This window comes from Pieris napi, chromosome Z (genome assembly GCF_905475465.1).
Source record: "Pieris napi chromosome Z, ilPieNapi1.2, whole genome shotgun sequence".
NCBI classification, from domain to species: domain Eukaryota; kingdom Metazoa; phylum Arthropoda; class Insecta; order Lepidoptera; family Pieridae; genus Pieris; species Pieris napi.
The window spans coordinates 498,008-516,607 of record NC_062259.1 but is presented as its reverse complement, the minus strand read 5'-3'; the positions used below and the strand labels follow the sequence as shown (position 1 = coordinate 516,607).

The 18,600-nt window shown below is 35.1% G+C and overlaps 1 protein-coding gene across 10 annotated transcripts in view; it reads left to right on the top strand.

Annotated features, from left to right (window-relative positions):
- Window positions 1–392: 392 nt before the first annotated feature.
- The window catches only part of LOC125062170 (CLIP-associating protein), a 37,339-nt gene continuing 19,131 nt past the window's right edge, over window positions 393–18,600 (top strand). Inside the window, exons 1-20 of one of the 10 annotated variants that reach the window (XM_047667860.1) lie at window positions 393–484; window positions 4,283–4,446; window positions 6,452–6,640; window positions 8,169–8,269; window positions 8,856–9,032; window positions 9,436–9,560; window positions 10,299–10,412; window positions 10,810–10,917; window positions 11,566–11,652; window positions 11,951–12,132; window positions 12,893–13,015; window positions 13,167–13,286; window positions 13,669–13,796; window positions 14,010–14,138; window positions 15,042–15,175; window positions 15,506–15,550; window positions 16,261–16,362; window positions 17,809–17,928; window positions 18,105–18,125; window positions 18,361–18,456. In XM_047667860.1, the coding sequence (XP_047523816.1) occupies window positions 6,452–6,640; window positions 8,169–8,269; window positions 8,856–9,032; window positions 9,436–9,560; window positions 10,299–10,412; window positions 10,810–10,917; window positions 11,566–11,652; window positions 11,951–12,132; window positions 12,893–13,015; window positions 13,167–13,286; window positions 13,669–13,796; window positions 14,010–14,138; window positions 15,042–15,175; window positions 15,506–15,550; window positions 16,261–16,362; window positions 17,809–17,928; window positions 18,105–18,125; window positions 18,361–18,456 (2,101 nt within the window). In that variant the 5' untranslated portion in view covers window positions 393–484; window positions 4,283–4,446. Of the gene's footprint in view, window positions 698–751; window positions 1,028–4,282; window positions 4,447–6,451; window positions 6,641–8,168; window positions 8,270–8,855; window positions 9,033–9,435; window positions 9,561–10,298; window positions 10,413–10,809; window positions 10,918–11,565; window positions 11,653–11,950; window positions 12,133–12,892; window positions 13,016–13,166; window positions 13,287–13,668; window positions 13,797–14,009; window positions 14,139–15,041; window positions 15,176–15,505; window positions 15,551–16,260; window positions 16,363–17,808; window positions 17,929–18,104; window positions 18,126–18,360; window positions 18,457–18,600 lie in introns of those variants that run through there. The other 9 variants (XM_047667861.1, XM_047667859.1, XM_047667863.1 and 6 more) reach the window with 9 other exon arrangements.

Genomic DNA, 18,600 nt, shown 5'->3' with positions numbered 1-18,600 from the left:
ATATTGAATAATTGTATTATTTAGCTATGTTTTGTAGTCTTAGTAGAAGTATTTTCTTCCATATAATTTAATTCAATTTCATTATACATAGTTTAAACTTTAATGTACCTACAAGTAAAAATTATCTAGGTACATATTTGTTATGCTGCTGAAGCTGTATAACTGCCGCTTTGTAATGCTAGGTGGCACAAAACTCTATTTAGTAATATTGACTGTGAAGAGATTAATAATAATTAAATAATTTTCTTTTTCATTTCATTTTAAGCTACATAAACTAAATTCTATAATAATTATATGTTACATTTAAAACATACTCATAAAATGACAGTTTCCAGCTACATAATCTGCGACATTGATTTTAAGGTTGAGTCACTATTGTAATCTGTGGCTATCTTTTATGGATGACGCCATGACAGGTCACGTGATGTAAATTTTTGTTGGGCATGCGCGCTTACCTACCGATAATTTTTTCTGATCCGAAACGGTGAGATAATAATTCTCCAAACGAAAACGTTTGTGTTATATCAGTGTTATTAAATTAAGTGTATCTTAAAAAACATATATGGAAAGTTAAAAGTGATTGTGCTATCGTAGTATAAAGTAAAAAGTGTTGGAAAGGTCAACTAAAAAGGCCGTGCCTGCAGCATTCCTCATCTTTACATTACAAAATATTTGCTTATGACCTTCATTGTATCAGGTACGAATTATAAGATAACCGAATTCCCGTATTCATAATTTCATTTTAAGATAAGGAGAAAACCGAAATAAAACATGACAGCGCCTGCTTTGTTGAAACGTCAGTTGCAATTTCGCGTAAAATTTCTTTAAAAACGGTCTCCAACGAAAAGTATCGCGTTTCTAACATCGCTTACTACCAATTCATCGACATAAATCGACTTTTAGATTTATAGTTCCATTTAAGGCGTGTACCAAATAGATACAATAATTATAATACACACAGTACTACGTAGACATGAGACATCCTTGATTGGTGACATCATGTAGTATAAATAATGCATTGCTTAGGGTAAGTTGCAAGTACATAAAGGAGTAGAAAGTTTATTCGCTCGATTTCCATTGCGTAAATGTGAAAAAGATTACGAAAATCTTTTTCCGATCTAACAATCGATTTTTATTACCCTTAGGAAAAGTAGATGTATGTACGTATGTTACGGATCATAAATTAAATTCTACTTCTGAACCTTTACAATTTGTTGGTAATTTAGTAATTTAGGCCAATTTGAAGATGTCCTGATCTTTGATAGAACTTAACACATGTTGCCCTAAATTAGTCTTGTTATTAAATGAGTGCAAATCTAGTACATACATTGCTTGCATTCTAACAACAGATCACCTAATAAATAAGGTATCCTGTTATGTTTTATCATGTGTATGAATGGTTAGTTCTGCTGCTCAAACACTCAATTATAATGATTTGCAAATATATACATCAATAATTTGTATGGGTAGGTAGTGTCCTTGACTTAAGCCTCCTTTTGGTCATGTTGGTGTGGTCACTGCTAGGTCACTTGATACATATAAGTCCTACCAAAAGTGAAATGAACAATCTAGTCTACATTATAATTATGTAATTAAAAAAATAGTATTATAGTTGTAGTAATAGTCGTATAGTTGTTAACTTTTTTCCAAAAACATTAAGAATGTTAGAAAAGTCTAACAAAAAGTTGACCCTTTGGGCACCCTTTAACCTATACCAAAAAAGAAGTTGTTGTAGAATGATAACCTCGTATGTCCAGTTATTATGTGTTTATGTCCATAGTTTTGGATGGTAAAAAGGACTTATTTATTCACATAAATAAGTCTTCTCTTCATGACTATACTAGTTGAATGGCATAAGAGTCTAAGAATAAAAAATAAATGGTATATTGGCATACAATGTTATATTCTATTTATCTGGTTTCCTCTATATACTATATATTGTATTGTATCTTCTGTCAATCCGAAGTAGTGAAGGCCTGATGACCTGTAACACAGGTACTTTTACCTTTAGCAGGCATCAGTCTCACACAGACTTGCTTTTTCCATTAACAGAAGTAAGAATATAACTGTCACTTGCCTATGACTGATTCAGAAAACTAAAAATATGTATTCTAGCTTTGCAAGTGTTAAATAACAATCTTTGAAACTGGTACTGCTTACTACTTATAAAGTTTTCCATTCATTCATTAACACAATATATACATACCTGTGTAAATTTAATTCCTGAGGTTGAGAAGACATTATAAACTTATATAAATAATCTATAAATTAGCATTTTCTACTACATTTCTGACTTCAGTAATTCATATAACCATAGGACCATTTGTCACTGGTGAAAAGAGATTAGATTACTGATTATGTATAGCAAGATTTATTCATGAAACACACAGAAATGAGTTCTCCATGCCCCATTAATGAAGTTTATTTATATAGGGTCAAGTTCGGAGTTAGCCTTGTAAGATACATAATACAAGGTTGGTAGTGACCTTACTAGGTCTTTGTGTCAAAATATGTTTTTGTTGTATCCTTACAGACTATAAATGTCACCAGGGTTGACTTTTTGTTGTTGTTACTTTGTCTATAGTAACAGAAGTTAGTTAATAAATTAACTGCAATAAATTCTTTTCACACAACTTTCTCAAAAACATAATTGTGGGAAGCAAAGATAACCTACATTTTCCAACTTTCAGTAGATAAATATAGTTTTATAAACTCAAAACATTGTTATAGATTTCTTTCTACTGGCCTATCCCTAAATTTTATCCCCGGATTGGGAATATCTGACCTACATAAATTATAGGATAATGAGTCCATTTCTTTATTGTAGTTCATATAGAATACTACAACAACACACAATTAGACAAATCTGGAATTGTTGAGGTAATCCTGGAGATATATTTATATATTGATTTATTGACATTAATGAACCCTAAAGAAATATAAACTGTAATATGTGAGTATGCATATGTATACATATTAATTTACAATGTATATCATTTTTATAAGTGTCCTTTGCTGATAAAATATTGTATGACTAATCTATATTAATATTATAATTAGTATCACAATGCTGTGAGGATATGCTGCCAGCATTTTAAGCACACTAAAACAGGGCTCAAACTTTTTCAATTAATTTAAGTTGCTTATTTTAATCAATAAAAAAAATTGCATGTGCATTATTTAATGTTTATTAATTAAATTTAATCTCAGAAACAAACTAGTATTCATTTTATTCAGAAAGAAGTACTTTTATATGTATAACTCAGATTAGCATAAATAAAGGCCAATGCAAGGTCCATTCAATGCTGTAGGTGCCAGATGCTGTATGTGGGCCTAATTTTTTATCTTAAAACATCAGTAAAGTAAACAATTAACATACATTTGCTATTACAATTCTTGCCAGTCTATAATAAACTATATATCTAACATAAAGATATGTATTATATGTTTTTATCAACATTAAATGGAAATTATAAGTTTGACCTGTATTTATATAGTATATTATCTATTGCTTATTACTTTAATGTACAGCTTGTTACTCTTGTGTCAAAAATAATAAATATAATTCATGAGTTATCAAATATCCTTAAATAAAGTTTGAGCACTATTAATTTCAGTTTAAAAAGTTAACCTGAATTCAAATGCCACTGTAGGTAGATTATCAAATTTCAACTATCCTGTATGGCTCTACCTAAATTGGTCACATAATAATACATATTTATATATATATAGTATGATTTATGTTATGAGTAATTATAGAGCTTTCTATTATATTGTTGTTGACCTTGGGTCCTCCTTTCTTCACTTTTCTGTTCCTCTACTATGTGCCCCGCCCATTTCCACTTCATTTTATTGATTTTTCATTACAATAACATAAATTCAGTATACTATTATAAAATAAATATATATATAAATACAAGCAAAAGGAGAGAAATCATTTATTATATAAAACTATCTTTTATTATTTTATCAAATTTGGCACAGAAGGCCAATGAGGCCTCTTAGTCACAGATACAGAAATCTGAGGCCAAGGCCTAGAAGTTGTAGCGCTACTGGAATATTTTATATCAATGTTGCATATAGTAATGACAGAAGTGTTATTACAAATTTGGACTGAACAATCACTTGTTTTGTTTATATGACCCGGAGGAATGCTGGAGGCATACTTAAAAACTAAATCAATAGCACAGTTTTAACTTTTAACTTTAACTTCTGTCTCTTGTTGAGTTATTGAGTTGTCAATTAGACTTATTAATAACCGGATGTAACCCTTTGATTCTAGACAAATCCACAGTGCAAATTATGCCTTGATGAATCTGTGATCTTAGTAACGCTAGTGTAGTGAAGTGTGACACTATTGTAGTGTATTGTAAGTGAGTGAAATGGTGGTATGGATTGAAACTGGTGATATTGGTGTTTCTGGAATACAGTAAAAGGAAACTAAAGGTGAGATTTTGTTTATTCTAGCATTTATGATGTGGTATATATATATATATATATTGTTCATTATCTTACTATATAAAACAAAATCCAACACTTAGAGCGAGTACACATACATACACAGCTGACCGCGCGAGTATACAAGAAACATTTGACCACAAATCAGTTTAATGTATTTGGGAACCCTTTTAAGTAAAAAAATACCTGTGTCGGGGTTCCCAGCTCTTCCATGATTAACCTAATAGTAAATTCTTTAAAAATATATAATTTAATGACATCTTTTTTAAATATTTTTGTTCTTACAACTGTTATCAACAACTGTGTGCATGAGTGAGTGTGTGGGTGTATACCTAACGACTCGCTTGTCTGATACTCTTAATGCTCCAGTGAATTGGCTGGCACAATTGAATTACTAACATTAATTAAAATATTGATATATTTTACTACAATCTTCTTACAACTTAAATTTGGTATATCACACTCTTAATGAGATTTAAGTTACTATTTAATTTTAATTTCTTTTTTCTACTGATTGCTTGTGTCAATTTATATCCTTGCTAAAGTTATGTAATCTAACATTAGTTGGGTTCCATATACATTTTAGTTAATAATTAGTATCGCACACCAAATGTTATCAATTATTGCACACTTTTAGCCAAAATGAGCCATTTATAAATTGTGATGTAACATTCTCGTTTCCGATAATGTCCAATAGGTTGACTACACTTAGATTCTTTATAGGTAAAAGATGTGTCGCAATTAAGAACCCACAAATACCCCCCCCCTAATTTTATGTTTAGTTATAAGCTCAGTTTTAAATGATTTAAGCCAGTGGACACACCTTCAAACAGTATGATTTATTTGAACATCCCTCCTACTCAAACATAACTCTTGTTGGACATTTTTATGTTCTAATATAATTGTATGTGTGTAGAATTTATGAAGTTAAAGCGCAGAAGGCTGATCACCTACTTATCATCAATATCTTATAAAATCAAATTAAAAAATCGGAGGTCCTGACAGGGTTGTAGCGAGTGGTGTACTTTTAAAAAATCTCATATAAACTTAATTTATTTAATTTTAAATTGTGTTAGGCTTCAGATAGTTCTAACTGCATCAAGAGGCTCTGGTATTTTTTTTTGTATCCGTAAGGGTTTAATTCGCAAGGGCGTCCTGCGAGACACGGACCTTGGCTTGGGCCGTCGCGGGGTGGTCAATCGTCAGAAGGGCAGGACGGAAGCTCACTGGAGTGAGCGAAGTACGAAGTAAAGGTCCACGCCTGCAGTTCCCCGGTGAATGCGGATTTTAGCCTAATCTGATTTTGACTATTATTTTCCGCGCGGGCGGACTCTAATTTGTCGTTAGCTATCATGATTGGATCATCCGCATCCGTTAGGAAAACTCGGGGCCTCCAACGGGTCTTTTTGGTCGGGAACGGAAAGTTATTGTTCACTTACGGTTCCTATAAATATACCAGACGTTATAAGTTGTTAATATATGATGGTTCAGAAATTGCGCTGAGTTTGATTCCCGTGTGTCATAAATATCTTGGATTTTGCCATACTTCGTGCTAAGGTTTAAGGTATATATTCTAGTTTCCTCTTTAGCGCAGTCGAATGTGTCATACTTTACAGAAAAAATGGCTTTTAAACTGGATTTAAGATTGATGTTATATTAGAGTAGCTAACAAGGAGTATTAATAATATCCATAGCGCTAAACCTGCATCGTGAGCACACCCTACATGCATACCCTCACTTTCGCACCATCACACACAATGGTATTACGTATTTAATAGTTTTTGATATATTTTTTCCTTTCGTAAATGAATCTTTTTGTATAATAATATGTATTCCATCTTTGGCTATATATATATAGATATACATATAATTTGTGTTAGCTGCATTAAAAAAAAACATAGGTACGGGCCTAAGTCTATATTAATACCTTAAGGTCCATATTTTACTATTTACCGCTCTTAAAACTAGATTTAAGACTTTTCTCTCTTTTCAGATGTCTCACTACCCCCAGCCAGCGTCTCTAGAGGACGCACTTCCTCTGCTGGGGAAGCCAGACCTGCGCATGCGTCAGTTGTTGGGCGAGCGTTTGACGTCGCTCGTCAGACGAGAGGAGATCACCCACGATATAGCAGCACCATTGCTGGATTCGCTGGTCGCTTGGCTCAATGGGGGCAATTTTAAGGTAATTTTTTTATATGAATAAGTCTACGAGACGCCCAAAAAGGGCAGTGGTTGCCCTTGGACACCAATTTTAGTAGGTAGCAAGAAATTGTTAATTTGCGATCCCAGCGCTTTAAATAAAATTAATTAATAAAAAAATACAATTTATTCGTTTCGTTGAATTTTGTGATATATAATATTATTGTATGATGCATTCACTCACATGCATCCACGATTATAGTATGCTGTCAAAAATTGGGAGAAGAATTTGTTGTAATCAGTTAAAAAAAATCTAAATTGTAATTATTACTATTTAAGTTGCTTATGGAAGAGCTAGGAATCATGACACAGGAATGTATGTATCTAGTAAATGTATACTAAATACGCTCCAACGTTAAGAGTATTTTTTTGTGGGGCCCAGTTCATAGAGTTAGATTCCAAGTGGCTTCTAACAGGTCACGTAACTCACGTATATAATATATACGTAATATATAATGATTGTTTACTCGATCTCTCATACAGTCAGCTAAACAATAGGTCTTTTCCGCACTCTGATTCACTTGGGGTGTGTCACACGCACCAACTTGTACGAATATTAAAAATATTGTTTATTAAAACCTAAACATAACAATCAAATATACAGTATTTACAATTTTCTTAACGTACATAGTAATAATAAGATTAATTAAAAATTACAACAAATTTAAAACGTTTGGTCCTTGTAGCAGTGTACCTTTAACGCTGGCAGCATTACCTTGCTGCATTACGATACTAATTCGTTGAAAGCACCAGCTTTGGGGTTAACTTAAACCTTTAACGAGCGCCTATGTACTTGAACCCCACACCCCAAAAGTCTACTCCAAAGGGAACAAAATCGAAGTTGGAGCAAAGACTCTAATATTTTCTCCTGCTCTGCGGACGCCCCAGCTTTTTGCTTGTCCGAGAAAGGTGAGACGGGGCTAGCGTATCCACACAAGGAGCATCACATATCAAAGTCCGTCCCATCTTCCAAGGGATCAATGACATCTCATCCGGCCGCTTGCCATCGTCTCTTGCGATGCCTGATGGCTCCAAAATGGCTGGAACATTGATGGAGGCAAGAGTGATGTCGTTGAGCGCGGTGTGGCTAGAAAAACGACCTGCACTCTTGGCAATGGAGGCCGTGGCATAAGATTTAATTTTTATCAATTTCCAGGTGGCCCTTTCCTTGCCCTTTGTTACCCTCTTTGTCCATCTGCCATTGTTCATTCGAGCGGTATGGCCCGCCCATTTCTACTTATTTCTACTAATCTGGTCGCCAAACTCCAAAATACATAATAAAAGGTGGAGTTGAGTAGTTTATGTATCCATTTTAAAAGATCGATACCCGATTTAAATAACTTCGCTCGATAGAAAAAAAAATCCAAACATAGCCAATTTTTGACACTTTGAATTCATTTTATGACAAAAATGTATATAGAACATAATTTCGAAAAAATTAATAAAATTACATAAATTTAATGTTTTATATAACATTATAAATTAATCGGATTTTTTTTTTCAATTTTCAGGTAGCCCAGAATGGATTGGAGGTGATAGCTGCGATAGCTGAGCGTATGGGGCAAGAGTTCTCCCCTTATGTGCCTACAGTATTGCCTCATATTATAGACAGGTAAGAAGAGAAGAGCGTACCAATTCTTAAGAGGCAACGCACTTCAGAGCGTTTGGGCAATGTGAGTGTCCATGGGTGGCGGTATCACTGTGGCCCTTCAAGAAAAGTCCGTACCAATTCTTAGCGAGCCCTCTGGTATTGAGTGTCCACGGGTATCACTAAACATCAGGTGAGCCTCCTGCCTGTTTGGTCCCTGTTCTATAAAAAGGAAGTCTTATATTTTTACAAAAGTCCAAGTCCATCTTCCAATATTGTCAGTAGTCTTTTACCCTTAGGTACCTTACGTGGTTATGCGGTACGTCTATCGGTCGGAGATCATTCTTACTATGACCTCGAGGATCCACCCTTTAGGTTGAAAGATCTCCCTCTTCCACATGTCGCTACAGTTAGTAGGATGACGTCACTAAGTGTGCTGCTTTCTCCATGAAAGCTTCCATGTGGACCGAGTAAAGAAAAAAGACTCACTGTCCTCAACTGTACACTTCAGAAGAGAGGCGCTGGACAGAAACCGGTGGAAATAGTCTGATCCAGATGTTTCTTTTCTGCGACGCTCAGACAAGAGAGTATACACATGTTACAATTTCAGATTGGCAGACACCAAGGAGGGTGTACGCGTGGCTGCACGTTCGTGTATAACGAGCCTAGACGATTGCAAGGCTGTCGCTCCACGCTCGTTACTCGCACGTCTGACGCCCGCGTTACAACACAAGGCTGCGCATACGCGGGAGGAAGCTCTGAAGTGTATAGCCGCCTTGTTGGATACGTAAGTTTGATAAATATAAATATGTGTTTATTATTATGTAAATCGTTTTAAGCTTTTTAAAAAGAAAACTAAAAAAACACAAAAACAAGTTTGTTCCGAGGTCATTGACTTTTTGTTAGAAAAGTAGGGATAGCAATACCTTTCTTGTGTTAATAATTCTTTAAATTTCTACGTCATTCACCTCTTGTAATTATAATAGCGACAGCAAGACAATTCTTGTGCAAAAAAATACATTTGTATCGAGGTCATTGACTCTTTGTTAGAAAAGTAGGGATAGCAATACCTTTCTTGTGCTAATAATTATTTTAGTTTCTTGTTAAAAAAATGGCTAAAGCAAAACTAAATTATGATATCAAAGAGAGACATTGGTCGATAATTATGTAAACTGCAAATTTATTTTCAGCCATGGCGCGACAGAACTCCAACTTCGCTCGTGCATACCAAATCTGGCTGCGCTGGTCGGAGACCCGAACAGCGCAGTGAGAGACGCCGCAGCACAATTGCTTGTCGATGTCTATCGGCATGTGGGTAAGTGAAATCTCATTCCCGAGTTCGATGAACCCCGGCTGTCCACCAATGTACTTTCTATGTGCGCATTTATCATTCGCTAGTACGAAGGAAAACACGACAGACTCAGCCAAACTCCTATTATATTAAACTCAAAGTCAAAATAACTTTATTCATATAGGTAAACAAGTACACATATGAACGTCAAAAAAAAAGTGAAATTGATTGTAAATTTACATTTACTGCCACTTCTCAAATCAAGGGCGTAGAACGGAGAAGAAGAACTGGCAATAAACTCTCCGCCACTCGTTTTAATCGCCAAGTTTTTGGTTTTACATAATGTATGTAAAGAGCTGCTACCATTACACCATATTCCACATGACAAATTATGTAATAATAGTAAATAAACAAAGATTTGTCCTCTATCAGCAGGAGGCATGGCGAAATAGGAGCACGCAAATACATAGTCGAAATAACTAACATCACCGCATACACGAATTCGAGAACAGTCACCACAAGTAGCACCCGTTAACGAGTATGACGCATGGCCAGCCATTGGCCCCCTCGCCATATTTTAGGGAGAGAGACAACCCTACGCTTGGACGATCCTTGATCCTTCCATTGCTCTGACAATTCCCCTTACCGCTTTAGCAGCGAAAAATTTAAAAAATAAATTTGACCTTCCAATTTTTTAACATTGTTATTAAAAAAATTGACATTCAAAGTTAGCAATATCATATCATGATCGTTCTATTACAGGTGAAAGACTAAGGCAAGATTTAAAGAAGAAAGAACTGTTGCCAGCGCAGAAGTTGGCACTGCTGGAACAGAAGTTTGACGAGGCCAGAGAGGCTGGGCTGATGTTACCCTCAGGTATGGAGCGTCGTAACTCTGCATTGTTAATTGATGTATTTCCGAACAATTCGATTTAGGGTCCTTCAAAGAGCGAATCTGTAATTGATTCAAAAAAAGAAAAAGCTGTTAGAAACCAAAACGGACCTCAATTTTTTTCTATAATCCCTTGTATATTGTATGTGCACTTTATTCCCACACTTAGACCTTTATTTGGGCCAGCCTAATTCCTTCCTAAAGCCCAGAAGTCTCCTGGAAGGGCTTGCAGGCTTAACAACCTCACTGCTCCAAGGATAATAATGCCCTATAAGTCCATACTTGATTTATGTATGTTTTGTGTGTTCTAGTGTAGAAGACTTTTTCTGTATGTGTATTAGTGTGTAATAATAAGTAAATACCCTCACTTTTTTAATTTCAGCAAACGCGGGTACAGATGAGCCAGACTTCGTATCACGGTCAGTGAAACGTGCAATGACATTACCTACGAGTAGAAGTAGAGATGGGGACAGTGGTGCCTCAACACCAGGTCAGTGAAAATGAGGGTAGACAATATTTTTGAATTTTGATTCTTTCTTTAGAGGTTATTTTCATTGCTAAGCTAGAAATCTGTTTTGTCTAGCAGGTTTGAAGTTTTTCTTTATATTTACACATACATATATAGGGTACTTACAGTGTTCTTAAACTTAGTAATAATAATTTAAAATATGTCCCCGTGGCAGTGTTTAGTATTATATTTACTATATATTAATTTAAGTATAGAATGTTAAATTGTGACGCATAGTGTTCGTTTGTCATAATTATGACAAATGTCACCCAAATTGATTGACAATTAAGCGCTGACATATTCTTTAACTAATACACCACTTCTTCTTTTTCATGTAACACGGATCTGATCGCATCTGGTAACAAACACATCATCTTCAATCAATAACATATTATTAAACTCATCACCTAATAAAACAACACACATACATTATATTCGATTTAAACGGTAATTACTCATCATACTCAATCAAACGCTTAACAAACGAACATTCATCACAATCAACCAATGCCCGTCACAATACACCGTCATAAACAATGCTCTTCACAATCGACAAATTCTCATCACTGTCAACCAAATGCTGATCATAATCAACCAACGCTCATCATTTTCAATCATGGCTCATAACAGCATGTGAAGTGAAGCGAACAGTGGGCGGTTTATACAATTTACCAACAAGTCGTAAGCCACCAGTGAAACTCACAAGTGCGTCTAGTGGTAAGATATTTTGTTGTTTGAGGCTCTTTGCCCCACTATGGGGTATGGGGTATGTAGATATTCAATTTAAAAATGATAGTGCCAAGTTAATTAGGTGATTTGAAAAAATAAGTTTTCGTTAAATACTCGCAAATGCGTGGATATCTCAATAACTACTGCAGTGATTTTGATGAAATTTGGACTGTTTCTAAATAAAAGTTAATTTAAATTTTCTGCTACTAGTTTTAGAGAACTTTGTACACGAAATTTAGCAATTTTTTTGAAGTTGGTTAGAAAACGAATTGTATTTTTTTTTTAGTTTCGAGCGCCGCAAGCAATTCAGGCGAAGCTGGGGCCGTTTCGTGTGAAGCGTTTGAAGCTGCTTTTGCGCATATTGCCCCAGCCGCTGTGTATGGGGCAAGGGGCTTGGAGGATTTGTTCCGCCACGCGGCTGCTTTATTGGGCGACAGAGGGGCAGATTGGGAGAAAAGGGTCGATGCGGTATGTATTTTATTTTTAATGTACACTATTGTATTCCCTTCAATTTTTTACTACGATTTAATGATGGTGCACACTGATTCGTGTGTGCTAGTGTACACTTTCCCGTTAGTGTTAGTGTACACTATCTCGTTAGTGATAGTGTACACTAATCTGTTAGTCTTCCACTTTGTTAGTAATCTTACATAATGTTAACATTGTCGTCCCTTGTTCATTCCCAGGCAGCAGAGGGTATCCAGCGTGGAAAGCCTTTCCTGGGCATCTCTTGATTTCACCCCGTCTTTCCAGCTTCCTTTAAGCAATTATGCTTGATTGATAGATGGGAGCTATCCTATATAGTTGATTTAAGATTATCTCCGCCCAGAATATTCCAAACACGTAGGGGACCGTTCAAGTATTACGTTAGCACTATAGGGGGAGTGGGGGGGTCTTTGATTTTATTATTTGGTGATTACGTCAAAAGCAATTATTTACTTTTTTACACATATTACCCACACATTGTCTATGCATGAAAACGAAATGCATTTTTGAAGATTCCTACAAAAAATTAATACGTTTATGCTATTTGGTATATATAAATGGTATTTTTGAGAGCTTTGCTTACTTTTGCTGACATGAGGAGGGGGAGGGGGATAAATTGCAGTAAATCTGCTTACGTAATACTTGAATTCATGAAGACCTGGAGTTGTTGGGTGGTGCTCTTTGTGCACGTTTCACAATCACGGTCTTTGAAGTAAATAATGTATATGTTAAATTGTTCCAGTTGAAGAAAATCCGTTCGTTGCTCGTTGCGAACGCGCACGTCCAGTATCCGACCGAATTCGCCGCGCACCTGAAGGAACTGTCCGTACCGTTTCTAGTCGTTATCAAGGATTTGAGGAGTCAGGTGAGAAACCCTTTGAGGAATTGGAACCAAGTGCCTCATTGTTGCCTATTAAGAAGAAGATACAATGACATGCCTTTGTTTTTTATGAGCTACATATGGGGAGGGAAGGGCTATTAAATTGGACCTTTTTTTTTATTGGACTTTTTTTTAGGTCGTAAGGGAAGCGTGTATAACTATAGCGCACATGGCGAAGCTGTTGAAGAATAAGTTGGATCAGTTCTGTCTTTATATATTACAAGAGGTTATCAATCTCATACAAAATGCGGCCAAGGTGAGTTCTTTTGTGTGTTTGTTATGTATTTTTTTATGTTTGTGTGTTTATACTACATTCCTGTGAATCATTACATATCATGAATTAAATTTTCGTGTGTATGAGTGTGTAAATTTATTATTGTTTTAAGTTATAGTTTTGTTTTTCACTACATGTGAATTTACAAAAGGTGTTTTAAATTTTCTATGTACATATTTTCGAATTGTTTGTTTCTGTATACATCATCGACTTAACAAAACCGATGTCATAAATTTAACTTGTATTGTTTTTAACATTTTCATAAATGTTTGGCATTCCCTAAAATAGCCCAAATTGATCACAAATTGTATATGTTATCGTATCCTCCTCAAATATTGGATGTTAATAATGTATATTATTTCAGGTGGTGTCTTCGGCTGGCACAATATGTGTGCGTTACATAGTTATATATGTACATTCGCCGAGGCTCGTACCGGTGATAACGACAAATCTCACCACCCATAAGTCAAAGGAGATACGGTCTACGCTTAGGTGAGTGATACAGGGTATACTAATTTTTGAAAGGCCGTCAACGCGCTTGCGAGCCCTCTGGCATTGAGAGTGGTTGTTAAAATGTCAATTAATTTTATACACCCTGTGATGTTCAAAATTCTACATCCCTAATGAAAATGTACTCAATGTGAAAATATTAATTTCAGCTATAGAACGTAATTATAAATAGTTGTCTGTAATTTTTTTTTGCAGCGAGGTCCTAGTGCTTCTGTTAGACCAGTGGTCCCCGGTGGCAATAGAGAAGCAGCATCAGGCCATCAGTGAGGCAATTAAGAAGGCGTGTGTGGATGCCGATAGTACAGCGAGGAATCATGGACGAAGGTATGTACCATACCGTGTCGTACCACGGACGTACTAATGTCAAAGTATAAATATTATAAGTATGCTACGCGTATTGTACGCGTATGATGAACGGAACAAACGCGCATGATAACCAAAGGCTGAAGTCTGATGATAAATATAATTCTTAACAGTGATTGAAACATTATTTTTGAAGTGAAACTTCTTTATCTGGGTTGGAAAAAAATTTAGTGTAACATTTTTTCGTTACGCGTCACATTTTTCCGTTACGCACCATCTTTTGAAGTGAAACTTCTTTATTCGACATATGGGAGAAATTTTGTAGCAGGTTACGCGCCATCTTTTTCTTGTCCCTACCACGGTTGATCCGAAGAGATTCGAAGCCATTAGTAACAAAAATATATAATAACGATAACAATGATAGTAATACTAATAATTCTACTACAATTAATGAAATTCTGTAATAATCTTAGTACTACATAGTAGTACAGTAATAAGTAAAGTATCATATCTATGATAATAAAAGCCTTTTGTTAAACTTTATCTAATTTAACTTTATTTAACCAATTTCTGTAAAGTTGCATATAGTAGATCATTTTTCGAAAAAATAAGGTCATAAAGAAGTTTCACTTCTCACGTGTGTACACCTAGTACACGCACACATTTTTTTTAAATGGCACCACCATTAAAACTATTCATGTTGGAACAAAATTGGCAAAAAAACATTCTATGGAATCTTCCGATAACATTAAATATTCGTTTCATAGATCTTCTGAGGCGTGAACAGCCTTAAGTGTATCTTTGTGCGTATTCCGTTATGATACGCGTCTACCTTTATGACACGCGTACTGTTACATGACACGCGTATTTGTGGTTTATACGCGTATATTTTTATATGCGATTTTAAATAAATTACATTTGCAGAGCGTACTGGGCGTACAAGAAACATTTCCCATCGGATGCCGAGCAATTGTTCTTGAAGTTGGATTCGGCTGCGCAAAAGCAGATCGAACGAGAGAGGGTTGGCAGTGTCGATAGTTTGCAACATATTGGAACTGGTGGGTTTTTTATTTTTTACTTTGGGTCCTTCAAAGAGCGTACCAATTCTCCAAAGGCTGGCAACGCAATCGAGAACCCACTGGTATTGAGTGTTCATGGGCGGTAGGTTTTACTGGACCAACTACACTTTGGGTCCTTCAAAGAGCGTACCAATTCTTAAAAGGTTACTAAGTAAAATCATATTAAGGCGAAACGAAGTCCGCGGGGGCAGATAGTAATAATAATAATTAATTAAAAAGGAAAAGAAAATTATTGCTTAGAGCAGGAATAAAGTTATAAAAAAAAATGAAATAATTAAATTAAGGATTTTAATATATTTTCTTTTTCAGAGAGGAGAATGATAAGCCCCAGGAGCCCATCGGCAAGTGTTTCTGGTGCGTTTCATTAATTTTTGCTAATATATAACTTGCTAGAAGCTAATTTGTTATTTTGGAAAATATTTGAATTAAATGTACTTTAATTTTGAAATTATTTATATAAAAATTATTCAAAACATTTTAGATTTAAATTATATTAGTACTATTTTAGGGTTGAGATTAAAAAAATTGTTTTGCTTTTTACAATTTTAATTTGAATTTTTTAAAACTAGTTGAAATCTTTTTAGATTTAATTTTTAATAACTTTTTAAAGTTGATTTTAAAATTTTATTTTTTTAAATAAACTAGTTGGTGTCTTAAAATGTTTAATTAGTAACGTTTCAAAGGTTGAAAATAAATTTTAAAATATTCATTTTTATTGAAAGTATTATATCTAGTTGAAATCTTTTTAATTTCTAATTATTAACTTTTTAAAAGTTGAAATAAGGTTTTTATATTTCAATTTGACGTATATAAAATTAGTATTTAATTTAAATTACAATAATTGTTAATAATATACAGTTTAAATTTGTTACATTTTTCTTGTTATTATCCAACTTCCTTTATCCATTGATCGGAACCCCTTTCAACCTTATCCAAACCTATCCATCCACGGATATATCATTTCCAGAGTCTTCCATAGCGTCCTCTTACCCTTGGCCTATTAAATTTAAATATTAAAGTACATTTAATTCAAAATCAAAATTGTTTTCACGCTGCTCGGATAGCATCCACGGAGAATTTGTCAACTTATCGAAGTAATTCGTTGAGGAGAAGACGTGCCTCGCAGGAGCGCCCTCCGGTGTCTCATATACCAGTGTCTGCTAAAGGTGCTTATCAGCTATGGTTTCATTTGCCTTAAATTGTCGTATTCCTGGATAAATAAAAATAATTAGATGGGATACTTTTAACTCCGCCATACAGCCAATAAGTTGCATGTGTCAGGCATACCTGACCACTATTAAATTATACACGTGACCTTAATAGAAGTTCTTTGTGACTTTGGGTCACGGTTAGAATCCATCCGAAGCAAACCGAAAACTGCTGTCATATGATTGGCTCACGTAGTCCATTGCGCCTGCATTGATGTTCGTTCATCCAAAATCGACCCACTTTGGGGACCGATTAGAATCCATCCACGCAAAAATCTTCCGAAAACTGCTGTCATATTATTGGTTCGAAACACTTAAGGATTTCGCCATTTTTGTATAATCTCGTGCGCAGAAGGTCAGTGGAGTGAGCGTTTTCTCCACAATTTATGGGCAATCATGGTGTCTTGGGATATTTTAGAAATTATATTAAGCCTAGAACCTAACCAACTAGGTCTGGGCCTATAAGGGTATCTGTTTCATAGTCGTTTGTCTTAAGGCAAGTGGGTGATCGGCCTCCTGTGACACATGCCATCGTGTTGGGTCAAAGGCACGATTCCTCATGATGTTTCCTTCGTATGAGCGAATATTAAATGCGCATTAAAAGTCCATTGGTGCAAAATCGGGGTTCTAGGACCTCAGGGATGAGAGACACGCTGAAGCCACTACTGCCTCACAAACTGCGTGGACAGCAAAAACCTTAGAGGGTTTTAATCGATATTTAGGAGTATTTGAAATTGGGCTAGGGGGGGGGGCCTTTTCGCACTGGGTCCTCATCGACAGCACCCGCACTCCGCGTGTTCTTTCGTATCTTTTGATCTACGTTTTAAGTTCTGTATTTTATTGCCCTGGAAGAAATAGTTTTACGTGAAAATCTCTTAATTCTCTTATTCCACATCTATTTTTGTGTCTTACGTCTTTTTTAATTATGTTCATAAGTGAATATACGTATGATGTTTTGAGTGATAAATCATTTAAATGTATTTTCATTCATTTATATTTTACATCCTGTATGTGAAAGGTCATTGCCCCGAGATGAGGTCATTCATGTAAGGTAAATGACCTTATCGCGTAGTTATTGCTTTGTGCTTCACATAGTATTTAATGACTAATTATATATATAATAATATAGTAGAGTTTAATTATATGTAATAATTTATTATTGATTATAAACATTCTTAATAAATAAACACTTGCAGCGTTTAATTGTTAATTATCAAAAATTTAATACTATAGTCAATTAATACTTATTAAAAAAAATGGTCTTGTTGCTACAAATACTAAAGATCCCCAAGTTCGATTCCCATGTGGGGAAGAAAATATTTAAAGCTATTATTTTGGATGTAAGTGTGTTAAAGGTGTTGTGTAATCTTAATGATATATTTTTTTAACTACCCTCGTTTTTAGCCGGCGTAGCAGCGAGGTCGGTAAGCGCAGTGGACGCAGCGGCCGCTCAACGGGCCAAAGCGAGGGCGATGTATTCGCATCTCGCGAGGAATAAAGTCGCCGCCGGGACTGCTAGCTTGCGTAAGTATTACCCATCCAATTGTTAACCTCGCCGAGACCGGCTTAACCTTGATATATTTTTATAAATTAGTGTACAATGTATGGGCACCCATTCAATTCATAATCGCGACGGAGGTTGCTTAACTTTGTTAATGTATTAATTTAATTTCCTTATTTTTTTGCTTGCCTATCTGAAGAAGGAGAAATAGCACAACAAGGTATATTAGAATTGTTTACAGTAGTTTTTAAGATTATTCATTACAAACATACAATTATTTTTCATTATATGTAGAATTGATTGTAGCTATTTCCATGATTATTTTAAAACTATATTTGACAGATGACGTCACAACATGGCGTCTAAATTTTGCATTCGCTAAAAATCCACTATGACGTCACCATATTTAGCTATGACGTTACAAAGTAATCTAAACAGCACTCTTGCAATTGCAGCTCGCGCCAAACGCTCTCCAGTGAGTGGTACAGTGGCCCCGAGCCCCGAGAGGACTGTCCGATCTCGTTCCAGGCCTGGGGTCTCTCAGTCACAACGTGAGTATATAGAAAATGTTGAGATTATGAATTCATTAAAAAAACAAGATGGCGTCGCATCTGACGTAACATCCTTGTAATAAACGTCAAGTATTTATGTTTTATAATTTTTGCCGAAATAGAACTCTCAGTATTAGGATTAAA